We start from the raw sequence: 16914 nt of genomic DNA on the forward strand, positions 1-16914 counted from the left end.
TCTGAGGCCTTTTAGAGCAATACCTTCTTTTTACACAGGAGGAAACTGAGACAGAGGAAAAACAATTCCTCGGTGTTCAATCTGCTCTTTTTTACAGAGAAAGAAACTGAATCATAAGAAAAATGACTTATGCAAAGTCACGTAAAAGCTCCCAGCTCTAGTGCTTGCAGGAACCTCTGAGGAGTTTCAGTTCAATCCCCTCTTTTTCACAAAAAAAATAAATAAATAGAGGTTCAGGGAAAAAGACTTACACAAAGTCAGCCAGAAACTCCCTAGCTCTAGAGCAACAAGGGAAATTTTAGTTCAATCATGTCTTTGTTTACAAGAAATAAAAAGAAAGAAAAAAATGAAATTGAGGCAAAGGGAAAATTACTTGCCCTAAGTCACACAGAGGCTCCTAGCTTGTTAGTTCAAAGGAATCTCTGAGCAGTTCTAGTTAAATCCCCTCTTTTTACAGAGAAGGAAACTGAGGCACAGGAAAACTTACTGAGGCTTTTTAGTTCAACCCCCTCTCTTTACTGAAGAGAAAGTGAGACACAGGAAAAATTACTTGTCCAAGGTCAAAGAAAAACTCTTGGCTCCAGAGCTAGAAGGGGCCTCTGAGGTCTTTTAGTTCGATCCCCTATTTATACAGAGAAAGTAATTGAGTCACAGGAAAAATTACTTCCGTAAAGTCACCCCAAAGCTCCTAGCTCTAGAGCAAGGATCTCTCAGACCTTTTATATTGCTCCCTTCTTTTAGCATAGAAACAAATGGAAACATAGGAAAAACTACTTGCGCAAAGACACACAAAAACTCCGAGACCTAGAGTTGAAGGGACCTCTGAGGCCATCTTGGCCAGGAGCTCCTAACCCTTTGGGGGCATGGACCCCTTGGGCTGTCTGTCTGGAGAAGGAATAAACAACTAGAGGATGTGAAACCTCAGTTCAGTGTTGCTGAAAATAAAGAATATTTTCCCCGAGATTTGTGGACCCCCTGCCATCCGAGCCTGGGCCCCCTGCCAGTAGAGCCCAGGTTAAGTATCCCTGCTCTGTCCAAGCCCCTCATTTTGCACAATAAGTAGTGGGAACAAGAGAGGGGACATGCTGGGCCATGGGCACGTACAGGCTTCTGGGGCTGGAAGGGACTCAGGGACCATGGAGGCCCATCTCCCCCCTTTAATAATGAGGAGGCCAGGGACCCCTGGATTATACGATGTGCCCGGTGGGCCCAAAAGGAGTCCCCTCCGATGGGCTGAGAGCCAGAGCCCAGCAGAAAAAGGAGAGTTCCTGCTTTGGGCAGGTGCCGGACTGTGGCAGGTGCCCCGGACTGTGGCACGTGGGAGGGTCACTGGGGGGGCAAAAAAAAGAGCACCTGGGAGGTCAAGCAGCTTGCTCAAGGCCACATGGCAGGTAGTGGAAGAGCGGGATTAGAACTTTGAGTCCTACTGGCTCTGGAAGCCAGCTCTCTTACCACTAGACCATGCCACCTCCCACAGAAGCAGGCACCAAGACTGGCCTTTACTGCCGAGGCTGCTGATGCTGCCGATCGGCCCGGCCTGTGATTTGCTGAAGATGACATCAAGCCTTCCAGACCCGGGCCGGGGGGATCTGGGCAGGCAGCGAGGAGTCCTTGGATCCTTAACTCTCGGTGTGCCTAATGCAGTGGCACACGGGCCGCCTGGCCCCAAAAGCCCCAGAGGGCCACAAGCCAAGGGCTGCCTGTACCGAGGGAGGGAGGATGGAGTGGAAAGCACAGGGTGTTCCCTTTGTTCCCCATTCAGGGTCACGGGCCTCCCAAGTCTCTTAAGAGGCCCTGCCTGATAGGAACCAGCACCAAGACTCTCTACCCCTTTGCTAGCCAGACTGCCATTTTGGACACCGGATCTTTTGCTCCCCAATGTACCATAAATTGTCTCTCATGAAAGCTCCTACAAGAGCTAGTGTTTCTATACCATGGTAAGGTTTCCCAAATGCTTTCACACTCAACTAATTTCTTATTATGCCCATGGACCAAATATCCCCTGGAGTCACTACAAGAAGCCAACCTGGCAGGGGGCTCTGCAAAGCCAGTCAGGTTCATGGACCTCCTGAAATCTATTCATAGCCGCCCCCCCCCTTTCTGTGGGCCTCAGGTTAAGAACCCCATCCTTGATTTAGTTTCGCCTCCTCATCTTACAAGGGAGGAAACTGAGCCCTAGAAGGGGAAGATAAGTTTCCAAGGTCTAACAGAAGCCCCTTGGCCCAGAGCTGGGCCCTCTAGTCTGATCCCCTCATTTTAGTGATGGGTAACCGAGGAGCTGCAAAATGATTTGCCCAATGAGCACAGACACGGTAAATGTGAGATCCAGCTCCCTGGATGCAATTGGCACTTGGGTTATTGACAGGTCTTGGCATCGGAGGGGATGAGGATGTTTGGGTGGGGGGCATTTTAGAGGGAGGGGAAAAAAAAACATTGGGGCCCCGAGAGGTTAAGGGGCTTGCCCAAGGCCCCACGGCAGGCCAGCGACAGAGCAGGGATTAGAACCCCAGTTCTTCTGGCTGTGGAGCCAGCACTCTTTCCACTAAACCATGCCGCCTCTGCCCGACTAGGAGGTTAGATGTGGGGTCTGTTGCTGAGGCTTCAGCTGGGGGGGTGTGGCCGAGCGGCAGGGAGGGGGGAGAAGGGAAGAAGGAGAGAGGGCAGGCGCGAGGCCGGAGGCGGGGCCGGGGGCCGGTGGGGAAGGAAGGGGGTCAGGCCCCCCCCCGCCCCCGCCTCCCCGGCCCCGCCCCTCTGCCTTCCCCGGGCCGGGTTCCTGGGCGCTTCAGTGTGCCAGAGCGAGGGTGGGACTCGTCGCAGCAGAGCCCGCCGCGGGCCCCTGACGGTCGAGCCTCCCGTTGGTCGCCGGCCCGGCCCAGCCCCAGCTCCGCTCCCTCTCGCTCCCTCAGTGCATTCGATGGCGATCATGGCCGCCGAGGAGGTGGCGCCCGGCGAGGTGGAGGGCGAGGCGGGCGGCCTCCTGCAGGAGATCTTCACGTCCCCTCTCAACCTGCTGCTGCTCGGCCTCTGCTTCTTCCTGCTCTACAAGATCGTGCGTGGCGAGCAGCCCCCGACCGCCGGCTCCGGCGACGGCGACGAGCCGCCCGCGCTACCCCGCCTCAAGCGGCGAGATTTCACCCTGGCTCAGCTGCGCCGCTTCGACGGCATCCAGGACCCGCGCATTCTGATGGCCATCAACGGCAAGGTCTTCGACGTGACCAAGGGCAGGAAGTTCTACGGTCCGGGTACGGGGATTGGGAGGGGGGGGGGGGCGAGAGTGACGGCGGGAGGCCGGGGGCTGGCGGGTTCGGCGGCGGGGGGGGGGAGGCCAGACCACCTGCGGGGGGGGGGTGGGGTGGGGAGAGAGAGTACGCGGGCTACCTGCAGGGCTTAGCGGGGGCGTGCGGGCCAATCTGCGTGGGGGAGAAGGGGTGGCGGGGGCCTTCGATCCTCCTGTGGGAGGGTGGGGTGCAGCCAAGATAAGGGCGGGGGGGCACCGGATTGACCCCCAGGGAGTGGGTGGGACACGGGGGCGGAGGCGGGGCAAAAGACGGGTAGGGAGGGGGAAGAGAATTTGGGGGGCCGCGGGCCCGTGGACCGGCCGCCTGACCGATGAGATCTGGGGGACAATGAGGGTCGGGGAGGGGGGGGGACTTGTGGGCTCGCGGGGTGGTCTGGGGGAGGCGATGATGGAGGAATGGAAGGCAGGCTCGGGGGCTTCGGCGTGGTGGTCATTGAGAATATGGAAGGATTGCATTGCCATGGAGAATTAGGGAAGCGAAAATCATGGAGACGTGAGGGGCCGTCACGGGAGAAGGAGGAGAAGAAAAATGGGGGACTCGGGCGGTCGCGGTGGGGAGGAATGGAGTTAGGGGGAGGGGCGCGCACAGTATAGGAATCTCGGAGGAGTAAGAGCCCAGATGCAGACAGTGGAGGCAGAGTAGTCTGCGATTTCGGGCCTTGCGGTGGGAGCGCAAGAGGGTTAGAGGGCAGAATGGACAGGTTTGATGGGATTTTTCTGCCCCGGATCCATCGGGTCAATCAGCCAGCATTTCCGTGCCGTGCACGATTCTAGGCGCCCGGGGCAGGGCGCTTGTCGGCGTGTGTGGGAGAGAAGGAGAGGAGGTTAGAGGTTGGATTAGAAATATGAAGTAATATGGGTGTGAGCTTGAAAGTGAAATAGGGAGTGGAGGAGAAGCAGCAAAGTGCCGTGATCAGAGCCCAGGTCTGGAGTCCGAGGCCCGAGGTTCAAATTTCCACCTCCGCCAGCCTTTCTGTCCCCGAGATCTTGAGCAATTTCTCTCACCTCCCGACCTCATGTTCCTGCTCCCTAAACAGAGACGGTAGCCAAGATGGCCTCTCGGGCCTCCTCGAGCTCCCAATCCATGGCCTCCGAATGCGCTGGGGGATTGGGAATTGGAGGAATAGGCGATTTGGTGGCTGGGCCGGCAGTTGAAGGATTATGGTCAGGTGGGAGCGGGATCGATGAGTGGAACAGAAAATGGGAGTGCAGATTTGAGGGGGGGAGAGCTACGCCACAGAGCCACGGCCCGAGAGAGCCAGAATTGCGAGCAGGGATAATGACTGACGAATATGTGGCATTCTGGATTTTACAAAATGCTTTCCATTCGGTGGTGATGGCGAGAGCGTCGAGGACGATGGGATTTGAGCTTGTTCATTCTGGAGTGGTTGGCTGGAAAGAAATGAACCACAAATTCCCCCCCCCCCCACACTCCCCCCCTCCCGTGTTAGGTAAAGCTTATATCTTACCTGAAAATCAGGTGTGCAGCAGGACTGCTTGGGAATCGATCCCATAGATTCTGCTCATGTACGTTTCCATGCGGAACATCCCTTCCTTTTAGCAATTTTGTCTCCCACGGGCAATATTTCGTTTTGAAAGCCTGCTTTTCATTGAAGATAGCGTTGGTTTTTAACATGGCCTTCATTTCCACACGTGGCCTTCCCCTTCCCAGAAAGCCATCCCATGTCTCGAAGATTTTAAATGAAATTAAAAAAAAAAAAAAAAAAAAAAAAAGGAACTAGCAAACCCAAGTAATTTATCCCATGAGGGCTGATGGCATACAGTTGTCTTGGTCCACCCTACATTTTCATTAGTCAGTGAAAGGAAGGATCTCTATTTTCTCAGCCCCAGCTCAGTCTTTAAAATTAAAAGTGCTCGGGCAGCTTATTGGTTTTTTTTTTTTTTTTGTTTTGTTTTTTTTTTTGTATTCTGTGTTTTTCCCAGAGATATGTATTGTTTTCATGGTTCTGCATTCTTCCCTCAATCCATAGAAAATTTTCCATGCTTCATCCGTAGTCTTCATATTCCTATTTTCTTTAACTGCAGCAAGAATCCATTACATCTTTAGACCACAGCTTGCTTAGCCATTACCCAGTCATTGGGCCTGTTCTTAGTTTGCAGTATTTCAAGACCACAAAAAGAGACAGATCACTATTAAAAAGGGTAATTGAGAATATAGGGGTGCGTTTAAAATAACGTTTATAAATGCCCCTAGAGGCACGGCCAATAAACATGATTGATGGGGAGCCCTTGCATCATCAGTAGCCATCAGGTAGGGGAGCAAGCCCAGGGAGGCAAAGCAGATGAATTCAACCACAAATTATCCACAGTCTACACAGTCCCTGGATGTTGCCTGGATGAGGCAATGCTGGAATCATCATGGTAGAGGGAAAGTACCTGAGGGCTGGGAGTCTGGAGGAAGTGCTTGGATTCAAGGCTCTGGCTATGTCATTGATTCTGTGACCTTGACCAAGCTGCTTTGTCCTTTCTGTGCCTCCTTTCCTTGAATCGGGGTCTCTTAACCTGAAGAGGGTTATTTTTTTTTTAAAATTTTGATGGCACTGCTTCAATTGCATTGGTTCTCAAGCTATTTTACTTGATGCATTTTCAAACCATGATTCTAAAAAGGGGGGGCTTTTCCAAATCGCCAAAGGGGAGTCCCAGACACAAATAAGGTTAATAATCCCCGGCCTAGGATTTCAATGTCCCTTCTTTCTTTCTGTGGTCTTCTAACAGGTGGTTTTTATAAAAAGATCTGATTTACTGGCAAGGAAAGAATGATTTAATAGCCACATTACCTATTTGAGCAGCGCAAAACGGAGCAATTGGAAGCCCCAAGGGGTGCTTCAAACTCGTTTTTCCTGCAAACTGTTTTCAAGTTCTCTCTTTTATTGAATTTATACTGGTCTAAAACATTGGCTAAAGAAATGGGGAAAGCTAAAAATAAAAAAAATGAAAAAAATGAAAAAAAAAGAATGATTTAAAAAAAAAAAAAAAGAGGAAAATACCCCTAAAATGCTAAATCTAATGGCCAGGCCTGACCCAAAAAGATGTACAAAATGTACCTCCTTGAGGTCCTTTTTAGAAAGGGGGGGGTATGTTTTGCACATGAGTTAAATTGATTGAACTGCTTTTTTTTTTCCTTTTTTATTCTTAATTATAAAAAAAAATTGTTAATCTCTCTGCAAATGACAATGTTGAAACAAAAAGAGCTCAATCTTTTTCTTGAATTTGCTAACAGGTAAGTAAGCTTCAAGCCTGGCACTTGGTCAAATGATCACAAATTGTGAATTCAATGGAGTCCAGCTTGCAGAGCTGTTACTGTGCTAAAATGCTTGGGTCTGGAATCCTAGCATTTTCGACCACCTTCCCTGATCCAGGAAAATACAAACAGATATTCAGTTCAGGTGCTTAAAGTCCTCCACCCACTCCATCCCCCATCCCCTCCCCTCTGCAGAATGAATGGCTGTTGTATCCAGCTCCTGGCCTGGAAATGAGCCTGATCACTAATGCTCTTGCAGATTCTGTTGAAAGTTAACCAGATTTTGTTTTTCTTGCTTTCTCACTTGGGGTGTGGGGAGGAGAGAATGGGGACCTGAAAAGGTTTTTATAAAGAAATAAATTTAACCAGACTATTCTGCTAGAATCTCTAAAGGCAGGTAACTGTTGAAACAGTGCCCTCATGCCCTATTTCACATGCCCTAGGACATCTTCACTTGGCAAATGTGCACACCCCCACTTATGGGATTGCTCCAAGTTTATATAGTCCAAAAGGCCCTTCCTTTCCCACTGCTGCTCACCCCAACCAGGATTTTTTTTTTCATATAAAGGAAGAAAGTTGCTGGATTTTTTTCCCTAGCAGTGATTAGATAGCTAGCCCACTCCCTTTCCTCCAGAAGAGGACAGTGGGACTGGACAGATAAGGGACTGTGGATAACTTCTCTAAAGTGATTTCTCCAACAGATGCCATGTGTTAATGTTTAATGGAGTTTTGCAACAGGATATCTTGATAAGATACCTTTGTCTTACTTTTAAAAAAAAATCAAGGTTTATTACAAAACTTCTAGTTATTTTAGAAGCTTTTTTTCATTTCAAAACCTGAGCTTTTGGGTCAATTGACTGCATGTTCAGTACAAAGGTTTTTTGTTTTGTTTTCCAGTTTGGAGGGAGAAAGGAGACTAGGAATAGGATTGCCCTCTTCTCCCTCAAAAAAAAGAAAATCTTTGAAACTATTTTGAAATGTACAGGCCAGAAGGAATTTTAGACCAACAGGATAGCTTTGGAAAGTTAAATGTTAAAAAAGCAAACAAACCCAAATTAACAACAACAACAAAAAAGTTAAATGTTGAATTGCTCGTACATTTTTAATAAATTAGTTATACATACTTTGCAATTTCATGTATAAATTTTTTATTCTACTATGAATTTGGAAATGCTCATTTGGGCATTTGTTTACAGCCAGAATAAAAATAATTTTATATATATATATATATATATATAAAATTAGGCTTTAGCTATACATATTTTGCAATTTCATGTATACATTTTTAAATTCTACTATGAATATGGAAATGCTCATTTGGGCTTTGTTACAACCAGAATAAAAATAATTTTATATATTTATTATATAGCTATATTTAGAGTTTATTACAAAATTTCTAGTTTCTTTATAGAATTTTATTTCTGATTCTTTGATTTTTGGAAGATGTAGGAATTTGTTTTGCTTCACTAAGATTTTTTTCTTTTTGTTTTTTCTTTTCTAGTTTAGAATAAGGAAAGGAGGGGAATAGTCAAAGTGACTTTGGTCCAGGGTACAGTTGCTTCCTTCCCCCCCCCCCCAAAAAAAAAAAAAGAAGAAGAAAAGAGAGCCATTGAAATATTTTTAACTGCTCAAAAAGAATCACAGATAAACAGGACAGCTTTAAAAGTTCCAGGTTTAATTAATTATATTCTTTTTGAAAGCCAGCTGTATATACGTTAACATGTGCAACCTTCTTTTTCTGTTTTCCTAGAAATGCTTGTTTTATTTTTTATTAACCCATTAAGTTCAGAATAAAAAAGCCTCAAAGATTTTTCTAAAAATCAGTTTATTACAAAACTCCTAGTGATACACTTCAAAACCTGTGATTTTCAGCCAGTGTGGGAATTTCTTTGACATATTTGTTGTCTGTGTGCTTCCATTTTTCACCTAACAAAAAACTTGTACATCGTGCTTTGTTTTTTAGAAGAAGCATAGTGAATTACTCACAAATTACTTAAGAAATAAGCTTTTTAACATGCCAATTTAGATTTCCTTTTGATGTATTTGAAAGGATACTAGAGTTGGAAATCAGAAAACTTAATTTGAGAGGAAAATGATCATTGAGTCTACCATCCTCATTTTGGATAGGTTTTGAATCCAGAATCAGGATAAAGCTTTTTCACAAGAACCAAGACAAAAAAATATTTAAACTACCCAAACCCCATGGAAATCTTTTCTTTTGCTCTCCTGACCCCTCTGTAGTCTCAGATTTTTGAGCTTTGTTTCCCTGCTCTGAGACTATTATTGTTAGAGCTGGAAAGCAATTTGGAAATCATCTATGCAGAGCCCTCACATTTACAGATGAGGAAACTGAGGCCCCAAGAGAAACAGTGGCCTATCTGCTCTCTTCTTTTCTTTCTTGTCAAAATATATGCATATTTTGAAAATAAAAAGCTTCAATAAAAAAATGAAAAACAAAACAAAATATATGCATAGATAATTTTCAACATTTACCCTTGCAAAACCTTGTGTTCCAATGTTTTTCTCCCTCTTTTTTTGCATAGTGAACCAGTCCAAATCCTATGCTCTACCACTTAGCAGCTCTATCACCTTAGCCCAATCATTTCCCCTCATCTGGGCCTCAGTTTTTAGCTATGCCTATTTGCTCTGGAGGGTTTTGTTTTTCTTTCCTTTATTGAAGATAATCAGGAGAGCATTTCTATACATATTGTGTAGATGTAGAGTAGAGGTTGGAAGGCATTTTTAACAAGCAAGACAGCTTGGCAAATTCATTCTGAAGTGACTACATCCTTGTTAAAAAGCCAACTGTATAGAACTGATTTGCATTTTCACATAAAGTCCTAGAAACTCACATTGCATTTGGTGGTTATTTAGGTTCAGAATAAAAAAAATTGTAAAAAAGTAAAACATTTTACTATTTTTTAAAAACTGATTTTCACTGGTGGCCACTATTCTACTTGAATTCCTAGTGACCAAAGTCTTATCCCTTCCTCTTTGGGGAGTTCAGTTTATTTTTTTAAAAAATCAACTCCCTCTCTCTACCCCCCCCCTCAAAAAAAAAAAAAACTCCAACTCTGGTAGCCTTTGTTTTTAAAGGCATTAAACCCTACCCAAACAGACTGTGCCAGTCTAGCTAAGCCTCTGGCCAATTTGCCTCTTTGGATGACCTATTGTCTGCTTCCTTTCTCTTGTTTCTAACTATTTAATCCTCCCCACCTTCCCTTTGTTGATTCTAGCTTCTTTCCCCTGAATTGGAATCCTAGGAGTAAGCACCTTATTAAACATTAAGCACTTCAGTAAACAAAAAATCTGGAGTCTAATCTTGGCCTTCAGACCTTGGACAGGTCATTTTCCCCAACGGCCATTGTGGTTTCTTGGACACCAGATTGTAGCCAACACCCTTCTGACTTTGGAACACAATCTCAACTCCCAGAGTTCAGGGAAGCCTTGAGGGGGCATATGACCCCGGAAGAAGTTAAGAGAGAGAATCCTTGGCTAATGAATCCACCTCTTCTGTTTTCTTTTCTAAAGAGGGTCCATATGGAGTCTTTGCTGGTCGGGATGCTTCCCGGGGCCTTGCCACTTTCTGCTTGGATAAGGAAGCTTTGAAAGATGAGTATGATGATCTGTCAGACCTCAATGCTACTCAGCAGGAGACCTTGAAAGACTGGGAATCGCAGTTCACATGTAAGCTTTTTTTTTTGTTTGCTTAATTGTGGTAGTGTTGAATTTCCATTAGTAGTGGGGATTCCAGAAAGTCCAGTGCCATTTGCTCCTAATAGCTTGAAATTTAAGCATATTCTGATTGGCTTTTTAAACTGGAATAAAGTTCACGTCCTAGGACTAGTGAGGCTATAGTGACTGTGTTGACATCCTGATATTTTTTTAATACCTGAAGGTTCAAAACACTTGTATCACACGCACTGAAATCTAGAGGGGAAAATCGCCCCCATGTAACTCTCACCATGTCACAGAGGCTCCTAGATGAAGGACTCAGAGCCTAAGAAACCAGCTAGTCCCCTCCCCTTGTTTTTCAGAAGGGGAAACTGAGGTCCAGAGGAGGGAAGGGACTTGAGTCCACAAGTATTTATTAACAGACTAATAGTCTGTTAGTTAATGCTGGAGAATCAGAAACAAATAATGAAAGGATCCCTACTCAAAATGATCTTGTATGCTAATGGGTCAAGATCATAGAAAAATAGATGTTTATATATATTATATATATATATAAAGTGAATAAATGCTAATGTATACAGAGTAGTTATATACAAGCTTGTTTTGGGGGAAGGGCACTTGTAACTTAAGGTGTTTGAGCAAGATCTTGTGTAAAAAATGTTGTGGCGCAGCATAGACCACCGGCCCTGAAGTCAGGAGGGCCCAAGTTCAAATCTGGCTTCAGACACTTAACACTTCTTATCTGTGTAACTCTGGGCAAGTCACTTAACCCCAACTGCTTCAGAAAAAAAAAAAAAAAAAAGCTATGCCTTGTATTCAATGCAATGAGGTTACAGTGAGAAGGAAGTACGGATCAGACAAAGACAAGACATGGAGTATCACGTGAGAAGAACAGAGAGAAGACCAGGATTTCAGGGTACAGGACTAGGAATGATGTCTGGTGAAGCTAGAAAGAGAGGGTAGAATCAGATTGTCTTTGAACTTGTCTCCTCTGATTTCAAATAATTATCCTCACTGGAAAGAGGAGGCACATGATCAAATACAGCCCCCCCCCAAAAAAAAATATATATATATATATATATAATTATTATATTATATATATTCTATTATTTATTATATAATTATATTTAATCTGTTCATTAGATATTAAAATATATATTTAAAAATTTTGGAAGCTTTTGAAATGCTACATAAATGTTAGCTAATATGTACCCAAGCTTGCTCTTGGAGAACTTGACATTTAAAGCAACCCAGGGTACCTTTATTTAAAAAAAATAGCAAACCTGCAGTTTATGAATCTAATTGAACTTTACTCTTAAAAAATTAAACACAGCAGTGATGGCTGTGGGGGCCGGGCTGGAAGCAACACCAGAGTTCTGGAGGGCACTGGGATCACCAAAGCTCTTGGACTCTGAATCTATTACACAAATTAATTCTTATTTTATTTAACCATTCCCTTATTGTTGAATATTTAGACTGCTCTTAGTTTTTGTTTTTGCAATCACAAATCCCAGCTATTAAGATCTTTGAAGCGATAGCTTTTTTCCTTCTTGATAACTCTCTCATTTCCCACAAAGAATGTGATTATTTTTGCAGCCTTTACTAGGTACTTGCAGATAGCTTTGCAGAAAGAGGCTGTGAGCTGATAACTCCAGCCACAAGCAATGAATGAGTCTGCCATTTCTCCACAACTGCCACAGCATTGGGTTCCATTGGTTTTCATTATTTTTGCCAATTGGATGGCTATAAGATGGTACTCTCAAAATTGTTCTCATTCACATCTCTGATTATTAATGAAGTTAAGCATCGCATTAATAACTTGGGTTCCTTTTAAAAATTGTCTATTTATAACCTTTGCTTTTAATCCACTCGTGACCAGAAGGTTCTACCTTCAAGTTCTAACAATTCCTCAAACAGAACCTTTAGGGTTATGGAAATGCTGGATCCCTGTGGTTCTTCTGAGCAGCAGAAGACAAGAGACTTGGAAGCAACAGATGGTGATACTGGAGTCGGAAGTCCCTGCTGCCTTCCCCGTCCCCTCAGGCCATTACCAGTAGCTTAGCCGTAGGGGAGCTTTACTGTAGGGGAGCAGTGGTGGGAAGAAAAATGGTCCTTGACCATATTGGAATGATTTTTCCCCCGCAGGCACATTTTTACCCATGGGAGGGATTTTTCTGGTACTCAGTCATATGCATGATGCTATAAGCATCAGTAGACCTTCACCAGCTGGTATACCCAAGAACACCCCCCTCAGCTTTATGTTTTATTGTTTCTGGGGAGAGGGGATGAACACTACTTAGGGTTTCCCTGAATTGGCTTTTGGACACAAGCCTTTTTGTAAAGTGGGGACCACTGGTACAAGATACCCAACTCGGCACATTTCTGCGAGTTAAAGTTTAGTGGCCCCCCCCAAAAAAAATTATTTTGCTAAGTTAAATCAGTGGATTGCTGTTTTACCTTCATGGATATGTCATGTCAACTTAACCTTCCCCCCTCTTCCCAAACTAAGGCTACTCCACAGTATTACTGTGGACTCCCAATTGTACTTCAAGCCAACATGTCTGACCCTTTTCAGAGCTCATTTCTATGAGCCAGCATGTTGCTTCTGAACTGTTTAGTCTATACCAGGCACCCTAGAAACCTTCACTATGTTCCAAACATTCAGGGTAATTGTTTCACACAAAAGCATCTCTGATTACCTGGTTAGACAGGTTGATCATTTCTTTCTCACCTTTGTTCCAAGAGAGAAGCAGTCTTCTTGGCCACTTAGATTAATGTCGTTAATCCTTGCCCAATTCTTCCATTAAATCTTTTGAAACTACCTAGGACAAATCCTTGTAATCTCCCTGGCCCTCGGTTTCTTCTTCTGTAAAATGAGGGGTTTTGACTCAATCTAGGCCTCCAAGAGCTCTTCCATTCTAGATATAGAATGCTATGATCCAAGAAGGAAGGGGACACATTTGAGAGATGGGGAGGTGGGAATCGATTGGACTGGGCAAACAGCCAAAGATAGCTCCCGAGTCTTCGATTCTGGGTGACCAGTAAGATGGCGCCATCCATATGAACACAAGGGGACATCTGCTGGGGAGGGACAGACAGAAATTTTGAAGAGGTGGGACCTCCAAACAGTATTGTCCGGTTAATGGTTAGCGCTACTGGACTAGGATTCTAGAGAGAGATCCAAACATAGAAATTTTAGAATCTTCAATAAAGAGGTGGTGAGAGGGGATGACTGTTGAACTGAGAACCATGACATGAAGTCTGCTTGAGCTCTCTCAATTCAAGAGGCCTTGTTCCTGCCATACCACCACCACTCCCATAGGTCTCCCTCATCTTGAAACCCCCTCTTTTAAAAAAAAAACATTTATCCCCTCTATTTACCTATTTTATTTATATCCGTCCTTTTGGAGCCTAACTAGTTTCCAAAATTGCCAGCGCCTTGGCCATTAACTTCTTTGGCTCAGCTCAGTGGTTCAAACAGCTGAGTGGCCTTCCTTGAACCTCTGGCCCTTGTCATACGTTTCTTCCTACTCTCCCCATTTCCTGCCTATCTTTCTAACCTCTCCTTTTAAGATTATTTTATCCTCTTCCCTTTCTGGTACTTTCCCCCTTCCTCCAACCCTTTTGCACCTTTTTTAAGGACCAGTTGTGTATTTTCTTCCTTACAGTTAAGTATCACTACGTGGGCAAGCTGCTGAAGGAAGGGGAGGAGCCCACCGTCTACTCGGATGACGAAGAAGGTCCCCAGGATGCCAGGGAGCGAAAGAATGACTAGAGGCTACGTGGATGAGATCTATTTTTGTATGTCCCAGCATCATTTGTAATTTCCTCTCGTCTCACCCTAGTCGGCTTTAAGTCCAGCCTTAGCAAAGCTTTGGATGTGTTGTTAATTGTTTTTTAATCATATGAAATTCACTAGTTACCTTGATCACTTTAGCTCTCCCCATCTTAGACAATGCATGATAAACTTTAGAGAACCCCAAAGTAGAGCACTTACAGAAAGTGAAAAAAATGGTAATCCTGTTATATTGTTATTGTTGTTGTTGTTGTTGTTGTAATTGTTGAAACTCATAGCATAATGTAGACCGAAGAGCTTTTTAGTGCCAGGTGAGAATGTGCTTTTGAGGAGAGGTTGATACCAAAGCAACCAGAAGGACCCCTTGCAAAACAACTCTCACATACCCACCAGTAAGAGCCCCTTTCAAGCGTGATCTCGAGACAGCAAACATCCCATTTTCCAATTAGACAGACTGCACGATTTCGGTTTTCTCTACTTCCAAAGCCAATCTGCAGTGTTACAAAGGTTTTAATATTGCTCCGAGGTGGCCACCTAGGACCAGAAGGAAGCTTCAAAGCTTGGCTCTCCTTTCACTGTGCCATCCAGACTGAAAGGGAATCCATGTGAAATGTTGTTAATTAACTCTTAGTGGGGAGCAGGGATTACTCCTTAAGCTTCCTGTTTCTCTCCCTTTATTGGACCATTTTAAAGAATTCTTAAGAACAAATCTTAACATTCCCGTGCCCAGCAGAAGAGAATGGGACAAGTCCTTTCTTCAGCAACAAGTTCATTTAGAAACAGCTTGTTAGTGGCTTTCTAGACTCTCCCGGGCAAGCAGCTAACAAAGTCCCCACTCATGAATACTCAACAAAATGACAGGAATGGTTCCCTGAGCCCCGTTGCCACGGCCCATGTTCTCAGTCCACTTCTTTCTCAGCCTGGGAAAAAAAAAATACTCCTAGTAAAAGAGGCCAACCTTGAAGGTAGATTTCCTGCCTCTTCTTTTAAACAGAATAAGAAAAAAGTGGCTTTTTTCTGTAGTTTTAAGAAAAAAAATTAATTTTGAGTATGGTCCCTCATTGTCAGTCACACCATTTAGGATTGGATGCTCATTATCCACTTCAAAATGGTCACTCAGAAAACTCATTTTCAGATTTTGAATATTCATCGTGTCTCAAAAGCACTCATTTCACCAGGAAGACAAATCATCGAGTACACAGAGGTTAATAAAATGGAGAAGGAAAATTTAGGCAAGCTTTGGAGGGGAGGGAGAGGGAGCTTTTCAATATAATCTAGATTGTTGGGCTTTCATGAAGCAGTGAAGGAAAGTTTTTTGGGAGCCCTAATGGATGTTGAACTGAAGGCAATTGGAGGGATGGTACGCGCAGACCCTGAGCACTAAGAAACCCATGAGTTTTTTGGGAAAAAAAAAGTTTTTTGTTTTGTTTTTTTCTCCCCACACAATAAGGCCTCCAAGCACTTGTGCCCATGTGATCCTAGATCAGTCACTTAATCTCTTGATGCTGCAGGCAACCCTATAAGTATCAATTGCAAAGAAGGTATAGACCTGTATTGATAAAGAGGGGGTTTAGCCCCCAGTTTGGATGTTTCTTTTCTAAACTCGATGCCACAATTCCCCAAAGTAGAAAGCGAGCCCAAGCATTCTGCCCAGTGCTCCTGGAGTCTCCCTGCCCCTCGCCGCAGAGCGCTGCCTCTGATGGTAAATTCTCCTAAAATGCTGTCATCTTCTAGGTATTGGTGGGCCACTATCCTAACCGTGGTAGTGCCTCCAATGGGTGTCCAATGGAGACCTCCCTCCATGGATTAACCTTTTCCTTTTCAGTTTACTGCCCGTATTCACAAAGCCCCAGCCCTCTCAGGTGTCAGACACAAAGGAATTGGATTGTCATTTTAGAAACCATTGTGTCGTTCCAAATGCTACCACTTTCTTAGAGTATCAGCAGTGAATGAATTTGATGTTCTGGGGAAAACTATCATTTCTCTCACAGTGCCTTTTGGTCAAGGGTACCCTTAGACTGGATATAAGGAGGTTGGTTCATGCTTTCAGGAGTCCCAGAAAAAAATCAATTCTCTTACCCAAGGTCTCCCCCGTGAGTGAGGCAGAACTGGGACTCCAGCCCTACCAGTCTTTCAAGCCCCAGTCATCTGTTCTTCGCTCTGCAGGAAGTAGAGACATACCTTTCTGTTCATCACCCATGAGTAAGAGCACACACTACTAACCGGGACTTTAAAATACACTCTTTGGACTATACTTGTAGTTCTTTGATCACAGAAAAAGTACAGCCACTGGAAAAAAAATGAGAAAACAAAAACAAAAAACCCAGGTGTGGGGAGGAAAAAAAAAAGTTCTGGGGACAAAAGGCCTTCGGAAAAACATGTCACCTTACAGAGGCAGCCGGCCCGCCGGGGTGGGGGAGGGAATTTGCTCTAGTGGAGTTCTCGACACCGATCAAATCCCAGGTCTGGACCGAAAGCAAAGCACACACCTGAAGCGTGGGGAAGGGGCACTTGTCAAAGCATTGCATGAGCAGCTTCAAGTGACCGAAGCAAGCTGGTTTTCTTAAAGCCATTTACTTTTGTCAATTGTGTAATGGTTTTACCTCAAATCAGAATGAAGTGCTATTGTCATTAAATAAAATGGCTCGATGTGGTACTACAGCTCTTCAAACTGCTTTCCATGCCTTTTTTTTTTCATTAACTCTAAAGATGGTCTGGGCCTCCTTTGCACAAATAACATGGTAAATAGTTGAGTGAAAGTAAAGGTGGCATCCTCTCATGTCCACAGACCTCATGAGATCATCTGTGGTTAAGAATCGAGTTCAAGCCATTTTACAGAAGAGGAAACTGAGCCAAAGAAAAAATGACTTGCCCATGGTCATG

At 44.4% G+C, this 16914-nt stretch overlaps 1 protein-coding gene across 1 annotated transcript; it reads left to right on the plus strand.

The window, feature by feature from the left end:
- The first annotated feature begins 2792 nt into the window (after positions 1-2792).
- Positions 2793-16702, plus strand: PGRMC1 (progesterone receptor membrane component 1). The gene is made up of 3 exons (XM_031945212.1): positions 2793-3242; positions 10092-10247; positions 13904-16702. The coding sequence occupies exons 1-3, from the start codon at positions 2915-2917 to the stop codon at positions 14008-14010; spliced, it is 591 nt and encodes a 196-aa protein (XP_031801072.1). The 5' UTR covers positions 2793-2914; the 3' UTR covers positions 14011-16702.
- Positions 16703-16914: the final 212 nt, after the last annotated feature.

Source organism: Sarcophilus harrisii, chromosome X, assembly GCF_902635505.1.
Source record: "Sarcophilus harrisii chromosome X, mSarHar1.11, whole genome shotgun sequence".
In the NCBI taxonomy this organism is placed as follows: domain Eukaryota; kingdom Metazoa; phylum Chordata; class Mammalia; order Dasyuromorphia; family Dasyuridae; genus Sarcophilus; species Sarcophilus harrisii.